The sequence below is a fragment of the Passer domesticus genome, chromosome 1, assembly GCF_036417665.1.
Source record: "Passer domesticus isolate bPasDom1 chromosome 1, bPasDom1.hap1, whole genome shotgun sequence".
Taxonomy (NCBI): domain Eukaryota; kingdom Metazoa; phylum Chordata; class Aves; order Passeriformes; family Passeridae; genus Passer; species Passer domesticus.
The window spans coordinates 116,156,915-116,169,449 of record NC_087474.1 but is presented as its reverse complement, the minus strand read 5'-3'; the positions used below and the strand labels follow the sequence as shown (position 1 = coordinate 116,169,449).

Below are 12,535 nucleotides of genomic sequence, written 5' to 3'. Positions count from 1 at the left end.
TGGAGCTCTGCCTTGCGCTAGTCGTTGTGAAGCCAGAAAGTTGAGATGTGGGCAGTGGAAAGGTGATCCTGGAGGATCATCTGCGTGTGAAGTAGGACATGAGCTAACAGATGAGAAGTGAGGGAGGAGGGGGAGCGTTGAAGTGAGAAGATATCCTTGCTTCCTTCTACTGGCTGAGCTGAAAGTAGTCTGGGCCAGTGTCCAGCAGAACATTCCTCACTGCAAAATGGTCTTGCCATGATAACTCCAGTGGAGGTATCTGAAAATGTAGTGCTTCTTAAGGTAAGAAAGGAGGGAAGAAAATTAAAAAGACCCCAAAACTATGCAGTTGCAGTAGCTTTCTGTGTTCTTTTTCTCATTTTGTTTTCATTAATCCAGTTGTGTCTAAGGAGACACTGAGTGGGTGGGAATTTGTAGTATCCCACAGTAATATGAGTGTTTTGACCATTATAAAGATTGCATGGGTTTTTTCATCTGTATTTTGCTGGTTAATCCTGCATCTTGATATTCTTTATTTCCAGGTGAAGGAAAAAAAATCTGACATTAAAAGGAAAGGTTTCTAAACAGGATGCAACCTAATGTTTTGCATTTGTATGTCCTTGATTTTGGAGCTAGGTGATGGTGAAGGTTACAGTGGTGAGGAAAACTAAAGTCAGCCAAGCATGCTGACCAGATGCCATTGGTTTTGTGTAGTCTAGAAAAGGAAGGAGCTAGGAATGGTATCTGAGTGCTGAGGTGCCTCTCCTCAGCTGCAGGTATATTTGATTGAAAGGAAGAAAAAGTTGGATGATGTACTGAAAGGAGGAATCATGCCAAAGGCAGGAGGTATGCTCTCCCCCATTTTTGGGTGACTGGGTGAATTTCAATTGCTTTTGTTGGCTCAGTATAGGAATGTACCTATTCGAACCCAAAACACAATGGGGAAAATGTACGGAATTTTATATCAGTAGAATGAGGATTCTTGAAACGCTTAATATTTGACAAATGTTAAAAAATTTGGACTCAGAAGTGAATGACTATAGACCTGTAAAATTTCTAAATTTTTGCTGTGTTTGTGATCTAAGGAACATAATGCTATTGTCTGCCAGATTAACTGCTTCTCCATGGTGGATAAGGCTATGTAGTAGTCTCTCTCCAGTACTCAAAAGAACTTGAAATTTTGGGGTGCATAGCTTGAGTTCAAACAAGTGGGACATTGGGGTCTATATATCCCAAAGAGGTGGGGGTGAGGTTGGGCAAAAGCAAGAATCTAATTCAGCATAGGTGGAGGGCACAGAGCAGTTTCTCAGGCCACATTAGTTTCCTCATAGCAAGAACCATCCAGCAAGGATGGTCAAGATATCACCCAGGGGAGCCATGTCACCCAGAACTAGAAGCAAAAAAAGGATTCACAGCTTAGGCAGGCATGCTGAACCTCTGTCTGGATATGGCTGATTTCTTTTTAAAATACTTGGGTTGAAAGTAACTGCTTCTTGGCTTTTCACAGCCATGAGAAAGCATTTATCTTGATTAAAGAATATTTGCAGGTATTTCCTCTTGCCCAGGATGCCTGAGTGTGTAATCCACGACCATTGCTTTTTAATACAAAAGGAGCAAATTTGTCAGTGTTGTGCAGCCATTTTTCAAGTTCTACTGGAAGACTCATAGACACAGACTTTTTAAATGTCACTGCAATTTTTTCATATAGGGGTTACAAATCACTGTGTTAAATAAATTAAACTATTCATTCAAGCTGAAAAGCCTTTAAAATCTTACAAGGTAGCAGAATAGTTGGGTTTGATGTATTTAGATTCTAACCTGAGCTAAAATCAGTAGTCTTAATTTAAAGTAATTTTACTCTTGTTTAAAACTAATATTAAAACTTAGTCAACATGTAGATGAAGAACACAGTTTCATATAAATTAAATTTAAATAAATTAAAGTAATTGCAAGCAGCGTGTAAACTTTTGATACAAAGATAATTACAGTGACTGTGCTGGTAGAGTGAATCTGCCTTAGGGTGTGTTTGGTAGTTCAAAGTGAAAAAAAAAAATAAAAACACCTTGGACTGCTGTTTCCTTTTACAAACTTCTTTCCACTCAAAACCAAAAATTAACCTAGTAGAAAAACATCTGCTTTCTTATTAACAGATTAAATTGCTTAAAAGTGTTCCTTATTTTACTGTGCATTTTCATCATCACCTTTCAGGGTTTGTAGGTGGTGTTGCATGCAACCATGATGGTGTTTGGGCAAGGTCAGCTCTACATCCTACGCTGTCATGGGTCACAGATGTATGTGATACCAGCTACTGGTAAAGGAAAAACCATTGGCACCGTTCCTTGGGGAAATGATTTGTGGGCTGTAATTTTGTTAAACTTGTTCAGAAAATGCTATTTGTGCCAAGAGCTGGGCAAACAGGGAGAATGAGAGCAAGTGGCTGGAGAGAGCAGCAGTTTCAGCCTACAAGTGTCAGAAATGCTCACGGAGATGTGGTGTGAGATACATTCCTTTCAGCTTCGTCCATGTGGCCTGAGAAAGCTTTCCTTGCCCACTCAGGAATTCTGCTTTTCAGAAAGAAGGGCTGAATACATGGGAGCTTTGTGTAGTCAGAGACGGAAGAAAGTAACAACATGACAGAAGTGGAAGCATACACTGTCATTGTGTGTGTCTGGATTCCTCACCCTTTTATTATGAGAGAAACTTGCAAATTCCAAACAGCAAGAAACGAATTCCTGATTTCTAGTACCTCTAATTTAAGTAATTTATTTCAAAGATATACTCAGACCCTCATATCTTTTTATTTGCTGCTTTTTTTCCTCATAATCCAGATGCTGTCAATGTCCTGTTACATGAACAACACAGCTTTTGTTTGTGGGAAACAGAAGAGGTTTGTATTCGTTGATTTTATGACTGGTGGTTCTTGAAGGATTGGTTATGCTGGGAAGCTTCTGTCTCATCAGCAGAGTGACTTCTGAGGACATGCAAACAGTGAATTTGCTGCAGCACTGAAGTTAGGTGCAAAACCCTACATAGCCTTGTAGCATAGATAAAGAGCACTGCAAGTCTGAGAGTGCGGAGAGCACTGCAAGAAAAAAAGGTGCAAGAGATAATAGCTAATGAAGAGCTGGGTGAAAGGAGGCTCCACTACCCACGCCTATACAAAAAGCATTTCACAGCATTCCCCAAGCGTTTTTTTTTGTTTTTGTCCAATCTTCAGTGCTTCCTTCCAATTCTGTGCATCATCACGATAGCTGCAAACATACAGCATATACGAAATTTCCTCTCTGTAGAATCAAAGCAGAAAGAGCAAGGTTAAGAAAAAAGCCTCTGTCACCTTCCTTTCATGTGCCTGGTTCAAACCAGTTGCTTCATGACCCTTACAAAAAAGACTTCAGAGAGAACATTTACATTCTGTTAATGTCTAGCTATCTGTCTTCTGCAGAACAATTACACATAAAATGATTAATATTTAAACCATGGCTTACATTTTCTGCAGGCAAGTTTGTGCTTAAGTGTATAATTTAATGGCGCAGAATTGGAAAAACATATGAAAAGTCCTGAACAGTTTTGTTGTTCTTGAAATCTTTTGCGTCTTTCTAACACAGTTACTTTGTTCATTCAACAGCTGTTTTTAATGGGAGTTCCTGCTAAGCTTTATGTGTACTGTATTTTTAGAAACTCAGCAATTATAGATGTAACTGTGCTGAGTTATTAAAAAACACAAACTTGTGGAACATGGAGTACTTGTATGATTCAGAATAACTGTTAAGTGGCTGCATTTTCTTTTCTCTGTGTTTAACAGATTTATCTTTCAAATATCTTCCAGTAGGCTGTATTCCTTTAAAAGCTTGAGTTTTTCCTAGCATTCTATGTGTTAGTTCATCAGACACTTCTGTCGTATGTACTGACAACAGTGTCCATTATGTTGAATTTTAAGGCATTTTCTTTTGCTGTGCAGACCAGTTTCAACAACAGCTCTTCAGCTTCTAATAATGCACTTTCAAAGTGAGGACATTCTTATTCAGGTTATGGAGTTGTCCTCTAGTGATCCACAGTGTCTTCATGTTCTGATTTTATAAAATGATTTTATGACCCCTTTGTGGCACATGCAGGGTATCAGGTAAATGACTTCCTCTGGGCCCACTGCTGTTCAATAAAGTAATCTTTTTGATAAGTTTTTACAGTTGAGCTCATTTCCATTAAACTTTGTGGCAAGAATTGAGTTCCTGACAAGTCCCTCTCCATATTGCAAAACATGGCTGAACAAAAAGATGAGCCATTAATTAATTTTTTGCTCTCTTACTGATACTATCTTAGGCTGATATTTTCTGATCCTGCAAAACTCAACTTGGATTCATATTTGAGGATGAACATCATTGAATGACTCCTCGATGCCGGGGCTTTGCGAGCCGAGTGGTTGTGTTGTGGGGTGACCCATCCTTAAGGACACATGATTATACAGAGATGCTGGGTTGCCCATCAGAGGGGGCTGGCAGCCTCTTGGAGTGTGACCCAGCCACCTGGCAGGCTCCAGCTGCTTGCTGTAGCTTCCCAGCTGTGATGGTTGGTGGGCAGAGTGGGGAATTGTTGTGACACCCAATGAGCTCATTTGGGTGTTTACTTTCCTCTGTTATGACAGCAGGTGATGTTTGCTCTTCGGGAGGTGGAATGGTCTTTTCAGCCACTTTGAGAAACACATCTGCTTGGAGCTCATCTGGGGGTAGAAAGAACATTGAGACTGTGAGCAGAAATACAAGCATTGAAAGCAATAGCTTGTAAGAGTTCCAGCTTGTATATAGTATGCTGTTAACACAGTCTCTGGTGAAGAATAAAAGTGTAACATGAGACCAACCTCCCTCTCTTGTTATTGCAGGTTGGTGTCTCTGGGGAAGACACCAAAGATGATTCAGGCATGCTGAAGGCTTCAGAAAAGTGAGCAATGAGTCCTTCTGAAAGCTGAAGAGAAGCCCCCTTGTAGGGTCATGAACCTAAGACAAGTCTTCGTGTCTGTACTGCTATTTGGAGTAGCTGGTCTACTCCTCTTCATGTATCTGCAAGCTTGGATTGAAGAACAACATACAGGTACACTAGGCTTTCTCTCTTGGATTTTTAATTTTTTTGCCATAGTTGCATCAATTATTTTAAGATGACCATAAAACCTATTGAGGACAGTTGCGGGTGGAGTCCCCATTCCTCCACCTCCCCTTTGGAAGTAAAATGGCATTGAAAATAGACTTGTTTTAATTGCTACACTTCATTAAGAAATTTCTTCAGTCACATGAAAAGATGCCCCCAGCTACCTAATCATATTATATCAGCTTCATTTGCAAAAGCAAGTGCTGCAAAAGCATTCTGCATGTCCAATGTAGAAATTATTCTCGATGATTTGTTGTGGGTTTTGTACATTACATTTTGTGTGGTAAACTAATTTTTTGAGGAAAAACTGCTGTGGTCTTCTAAGCAGCAGTGCTCATGGGATCATCCTTTCCCTTTCTTTTTTGTTGTTGTTTGAGTCTGGATTTACAAGTCTTTTTATATATAGCATCAGAGTAATCTAGCAACTTCAGGTAAATCTGTGTTAGCATTGGCTTAGGATTACGCTCCTGAATTGTATTTCTGTTGTTTCCCATTTATGATGTTTTTGCTGGTTGAACCCCAGCTTGATCTAGATTCTCTTATGGACAAAACTAAACCAGGTTATTTACCTCAACCCCTACTGGAAGCTCAGTCACCTTCCACAAAATGCATAAGGGATGCATGTCAGTAAGGTCCTCCATGGTTTTGTTCTGTAGGTCCAGTTCTGTTATATCACCTTATTGAGGGCATACCCTTGATTTTACTTGTATTGGGAGATTAGGGTTTTGTTTTCAAGGTTTGGGTTTGGTAGGGTTTTTTTGATTGTTTAGTATATATGCTTGTGGGTTTTTGTCAGTGTTTCTTTGTTCGTTTGTTTCCAACTTGAGTCTTGACTTTTAGATCCTCTCATCTCTCTCACTCAGCTTCCATTTCCTCTGTAAAATTCCTATTTTATAGTATGTTGATACCATTGTGAAGAAATATATCTGTAAAACCACATTAGTCTCTGGCTTTATTGATTTGTACTCTTATTCCATGAGCTGCTAGGCTCCAGTATGTTTCAGAGAGCAGTGTTGAGGAGGAAATATAGTGCATCATTTCTGCAGTTGTTTGACAATGACCTTGAGGTTTTTTTCAACTAAGTGCAGTGATCACAGCATTAATCCTGGCTTGTTAATTTTTCTGGGCTGTCCCAAACTATTCACAAGCTTGTATTAATAACACTGATGTAATAGGTAATACAGGCTCCCTTTGGAAAGGTTCCCTTGTAATCAGTTGTTGACAGAAGGGTGCTGGCAGAAACTGAGCATGAAGCAGAGGGGGGTCTTCCTTGGAAACCTCTACTGTTGTCAGGAATGTTAAGGATAGATATCCTTGCTTTCAAGGTAGTTCAGGAACGTAGATGATGACTGTAGATTATTGATTTATTTACTTGCTGACATTCTTCACATTCCTTGCATCTTTTCTTGTGCTCTAATTAAGCTTTCTTTCCTTGCAGTGCTCCTTATTGCTGTTTCTCACTGCAGTTTTGTTTTTTTTACTCCTTTCTTTTGTATGTATCTCTCTACCATTAAAAAAACCAGGAAAAATAAAATAAAGGTTTAACTAGGACAGACTCTGTTCTTTTGGCCAACCAGTTGCTTTCTTTGGGGTTTTCTTTGACATATTGCTATAATCTTCTTCAGGAGAGAGGCTTCTCCTCACACACATAAGTCATTTCCGTGTGGAAACATTTCTCTAATAAAATGGAAGCTATCAGAGAATAACAGAATGGTTAGTGAGCTTAAAGTGTGACTGCAGTTTTGAGTGCCCTTTTATCTCACTGGACTGCTGTTGTGACAGCCCTTCATCAAGATCCAAAAAAAAGAATTTTGGCATTCTCTACTGTAGCAGTAGAGAACGTATATGGTCATGCACATTGGCAAGAGCATGGAAAAAGCTCATTCTTTGGTGTCTGCTCTTGCTTCTTCTTCCAATTTAACATTTAGAGAGCCATTCTTTTTTATTTCAAACACCTGTATCTCCCCTAAACCTTCTGCAGCTCAACTCTCTAATGCTCCCCTCCTGTATGCTGCTTTAGAGTTGATAGGAAATAGAACATATTTGCATATTCACAATATGCATTAGTTTAGTTATGGGCATTTTGCATTTTTTTTTTCCATCTTCTGCTCTGTTTTTCATGTTGCCATGTGTTGTGCACTGTGGCTTTTTTGGCCATGAGCTGTATCTGGAGAATCCTAAACTGACAAGTATCTTTGTAAGGATTTTATGTGTTCCTTTAATCCTCTCACTAGCTGCACAGCTGTAAGAAAGCTAGTTTTAATCTGCAAGTGGCTGAGCATGTGAGGTGAAGTTCTGTTAGGAAATGGAAAGTGCGCCTCGTGCTTCTCAATTGCCCTGCCACGAGCCTGCAGAGACAAGTGTTTGTTGCAGGCAGAACTATTTTTATCTTCCACGGTGTCCTGCTCAAGACCTACAGCATTCATGTTTGCATTTGGTTGCTGAAGGGATGGAAAGTTGGATGTGTTTGAGTTGAGGAAAGTATCTGTTTTGCACCTGTGAAATGCTTCTCCTTACCACCCCATTCTTCTGAATATCTGGAGCCTTTATAAATCACTATCTCTGGAAAAGACAGTGAATTTTACTCTTTTGTGGTTTGTAGTGTTCACGTTTATTTCTCAGGCTCTCCTAACTGTGGTGTGAATTATTGCCAATCAGATGTAGATTTTTTTGGGGTGAACTAGAAAATTATATGATAGTTTTCAATTTTATTAATGTTTGGCCTACTGTTTTAAAGTTGGACTGTTTTCTTTCACACTTGCCATCCTTATTGCCACCTTTTCTAGCTATTCATAATTTTTCACACTAGATCCCATACAGTTTTTATTCATAGCTTGTTTTCTCTCTTTTTGGGTCTCTTATTTCTACTTCCTGTCCACATCACTGAGATCTCAACTGTGATTTCATTCCCCTGTTTGTCTTATTTTGCTCTAGACTGATCTTATCCAAGCATGTTTTTCTCAGATTTATTTTTACAAACTTCCCTCATTACTCAAATGTATCCAGCTCAGGAACAACTCTAATTTTTCACCCTGTCCGTCTACTCCAGATGCACCTGCAGGCTCAGCAGCTGGATGCACTTCTCAGCACAGCCATGTCTTCTGCTCCCTCCCACTGTGCTTGGACTCTTCAGAATATTTCTAGTCATGTTTATCATCCCTATACCTTAAAAAAGGGAAAATCTTTCATTTAAAGGTGTCTAAGAAACAGCTGCTAGCTACGTGGTGGTCCTCTCTGATGGCTTTTCAGAGACATTAGCAGACAGAGAGAACAGGGGAGTTTCTTGGTTTGGCTCTGGGCATGGAGTGTGTAAAGACAGGATGATACATCTTTGCTTCTGTTGGGTAGCTTCATTTCAGCTTAGTTGAGTAATTGGGAACAGACTTGTCAATAGTCCAGTGTGAGCATCAATATGTACAGACTACATCTGGATGAAAATTTAATTGACAACATTGATAATGTGGTATATGTGGAACACTTCATGTTCTCCATAAATAAATTTATTCATTGTATATAAATTCACATACATTAATAAAGCTTGATGTGAATTCAGTTGGTTCCTACAGCTTTACTTGACAGTTCTCCATGCGTTCTTGCATTATGCAGTACAAGCATCAAATATTGTGGCACTGATTAAGAAGCAATCACTATTTGTTACGTGCTTAGAAATTTCCAGCACTGTTGATCTTATTCAGATGGAGCAAACTGCTGGGTGTCATGGCTGATGTTAAGTTCTGTACCATGAATTACCTGAATTAGGGGGTTGTGGGATACAAAGGACACAATTTAATCCTGAAATCTCAGAGATATGAATTTGAGTTCTAAGATAGGGGTTCTAATTTTTTACTTTAAAACTCTTCCTTCTTAGGGGGACTGATACGACTTAGTATGACTGATTACTACAAAGTAATCTGAGAATATCTTTGAGGTTAGAATTCTATGCTAGGTTTGTTGTTTGGTGTTTTGCCATGTGTTGTTTTTTTCCTTCTCTCAAGGGTGTGTAGTTATTTTTTTGTGATGTGTGCCTAGTAAATCCGTGATTATGAAGGACTACTTTAGAATAGTGTAGTCTTACCACTAACTAAAAGGCTGCACTGCCCTCCCATAGATTTCTGGTTCCCGAGGGTGAAAAAGTCTGCATCTCCTCTTTCCCAGCAGTTCTGTGTCTCACCTTAAGGATGAGATTTTTCCATGTGCTTTCCCTTCACTTTGCAGAGTATCAGTTCTGTAGCACCAGTGGTTGCCCAGGCATCCTTCTGCAGTCAGTGTGCTTTCCTGCAATTTTGTGCACCTACCTTCCGAAAAGTTTAACAACACAGACCTTATACCAATTCCTCCGGTCATAGGTCTTCCTTCTGTAAAGAAACAAAATAAAAATTCAGACAAAAATCACATTTTAAAAAATGTTTGCGCTTTCATGCAATTCTTTGCATGAGCTTTCACAATTTATTCTGCTGTTGCTGTAGCCATCTGGGTTGTATCCATTACACATATTCCTTGGCATACACGAGTGGGCCTTTTTCCCCACCTTGCCAGATTTGGTAATCCAAGGGGGTCTTATGGATCCTTTAGTAATCTGGTGAGATATTTTGAGCCCATTGAGTGCCTTTCTTCCTTATCTTGGCACTCTAAGTAGCAATTAAATATGTGTGTACACACAATAATATTCTCTCTTTGTTGTTTTTGTGGGTTGATTTTTATTTAAACTTTGTCTAAGTGAATAAACATTGATGTGGCTTAAAGAACCATTCATATGTGATGAATTGCAAAGGCATCTGTTTCATGGAAGTCATAGTTTTTCTAGACAACCATCATAAAATACATTAAAGTAATGTATTTGTAGAAAAGAGGTTTGTAGATAAAGGTGAAAAGAACAGTGCTCAGCAATGGTTATTAATTATGAATAATTTAATTCTTCTAGTAAGATTGAAATATTTCTGCTGTCAAAGTCCGGAGTAGTTTATGGGAGTCTTCCTAAGTCTGCTGGAGAATGTCACTGGTATGGCAAAAAAATCTTCAGGTTTACAATGCCCAGTCACCAATGAGGCTGTTCTAATGAGTCTGGGTGTACTCAGGTTTTACCTTTCTGGTTGGAATATGCTGTATTTTGTGTGTGAAATGTTTCTGTTCCTTTGTTTTGGTTTTTTTTTTTTTTTAATCTGTCACATTATTGGACTGAAGCACAAAAGAAAGAAGATTCAGTAGCATCAGTAAATGCTACTTGGTGAGCAATTACACAGGTACTGAAATCCCAGAAATGCTACAAAATTCTATTAGGTGAATCTCTCCATTGCAACCATAGAATGGATTTCCTTTTTCCAGACCCAGTTTTCAGTAGGTGGAAGCCATAGGGGGAGAACAATTGCTTTTGCGGGAAAAAAGCTAATAAGAAACAGGTGGAAATTGATATTTTCTTAAACCATAATGGTCTAAAAACACAAGTAAAAGTTGGATATAAGAGAATGTGGTTTCCTGAGTTACTGATTGTAGAGTCTCATCCTGTCTTCTGCAGCTGCAAACCCCAGAAGCTTTAAGAAAAAAAATGCTAAAATTTCAAATTTTATAATACTTAAGGCTCTATTTATCTATTTCTGAGGATATTCTTCCCAGGTCTGGCTGTTTAGCAGCCATTTCATTCATTTTTTCATTCAGTCATTTTCATCTTGCATTTAATTAATTTTACTTTCATCATTCCTATAGGTAAATCCCATTTAATTTTATAAATCCTTCTGCTTTAGAAGAAATTCCAGCTTCCACATTCTTGTAAAGCAAACTAAACAGGATGAGGTTTTGGGGCTCCTCTTAGCTGTGTATTCAATTTTATGTTTGAGTGGTAGCTGATGACATTTCATGTATTATTGTGTGTAAGATTTGAACAGCCTACACAACCTTGTTCATCCCTAGGCCACAGAGATCTACTCCCAGAAAGGTGCAACACATACCTTAATTATACTAAGGACACCTGAACATACTCTTTCTTGCCTGTTTTCAAAGAGAACTTTAAGAAGATGATTCTGTAACTTTCTTGTATCTATGGGCACATAACCAAATTAACTTAAAAATCTGAATTGTAGTTACCCCTGGAGGGCTTTTTGGCTTGATTAGTGAAACACTTATGAACTGGGGTATCCTCCTTCCTGGAAAGCCTGAGTAACAGTAATGCTGTTTTCAAAATGCTCTTTTCAATTGGATAGAAAATATGTAACAGGTGCTCTTTAGGCTGTTTTCCAGTTAGTCAGACCCTCAGAGCAGAATATCTGTCTGATCAGAAATGTGATTTTACAGAGTCCTTAGCAGTCATTCTTTCCTTTAAGTAGCTATGCTTTTTCTTTTTTTAGCATGATATATGAGGTTTGTTTTGTTTTCCAACTTTTTAAAAATTTTCTGACAGATGTGCTGTCATTGAGTAAAGTGGTTAGTTTTCAGTTATTGTCCACCATTGTTACTGCTTTTAATAACATTTGGTTCATGGCACTTCTTCAGTTCCAAAATGTCCTTTACTTGAAACTTGTCATTTGGGCAGTACAGCCCTGCAATCTTGTCTCTGGCTGGGCATGGACTGTATGATGCAGTACCATTTAACACAAACATAGCCTTACAAAGCAAGAAGGGTGGAGAGGTATTTTTCACCTTGTAAATCATCATTTAGATGATTTGCAAGGTGAAAAAGAGTAGAAGAGGTGCAAGGTGTCAGAGTAGAAAAAAATTGAGATCACAGAATCATTAAGTTTGGGAAAGACCTAGAAGATCATCAAGACCTTTCACTAATAACCATGTTGTCAGCTAAACCATAGCATTTAGTGCCAAGTCCAGTCTTTCTTGAGCACTTCCAAGATGATGCCTTCACCACCTCCCTGGGCAGCCAGTTACAATTCTAAAATACCCTTTCCATAAAGAAATACTTCCTGATGTCCAACCTGAACACTCCTGGTCGGCTTGTGGCCATGTCCTCTAATTCTGTCACTGGGAAAAGAGATCAATCCCCATCTACTACACCCTCCTTTCAGGAAGTTGTAGAGAGCTATAAGGTCTTCCCTGAGCCTCCTTTTCTCCAGGATAAACAAACCCATCTCCCTCAGCTGCCCCTCATATGACTATCTAGGAATTAAGATGAAAAGATTAATGTTTTTCTTTTCCTGTCTTGTTCCATTTTCCTTATATGCAGTGCACATTTTCAGAGGAGAAAGTGGTTGCTGCTGGAGTATATTTAAGACTGCTTACCTCTGTGTCTGATGTTGAAATGCTTTGATATGTTGCTTGATTGCAAACAGTCCTGTTAAAACATGTGATGTGGTCTCTGCAAAATTCCAAGGTTTCTTACTGGAATTAAATTAGCAATTCTGATGTTTGTTTTAAGTGTGAGTATATACATATAGGTATGCATAGATATATATTTATTTAAAATATTCCCTTTATTTCC

The 12,535-nt window shown here is 38.7% G+C and overlaps 1 protein-coding gene across 11 annotated transcripts in view; it reads left to right on the top strand.

Moving 5' to 3' along the window:
• Positions 1-12,535, top strand: part of CHST9 (carbohydrate sulfotransferase 9) — a 93,375-nt gene that overhangs the window by 9,554 nt on the left and 71,286 nt on the right. For 5 of the 11 annotated variants that reach the window (XM_064435805.1, XM_064435797.1, XM_064435816.1 and 2 more), the window contains exon 4: positions 4,853-5,061. In XM_064435805.1, the coding sequence (XP_064291875.1) occupies positions 4,962-5,061 (100 nt within the window). In that variant the 5' untranslated portion in view covers positions 4,853-4,961. Of the gene's footprint in view, positions 1-167; positions 283-2,807; positions 2,867-4,621; positions 4,755-4,852; positions 5,062-12,535 lie in introns of those variants that run through there. The other 6 variants (XM_064435826.1, XM_064435781.1, XM_064435832.1 and 3 more) reach the window with 5 other exon arrangements.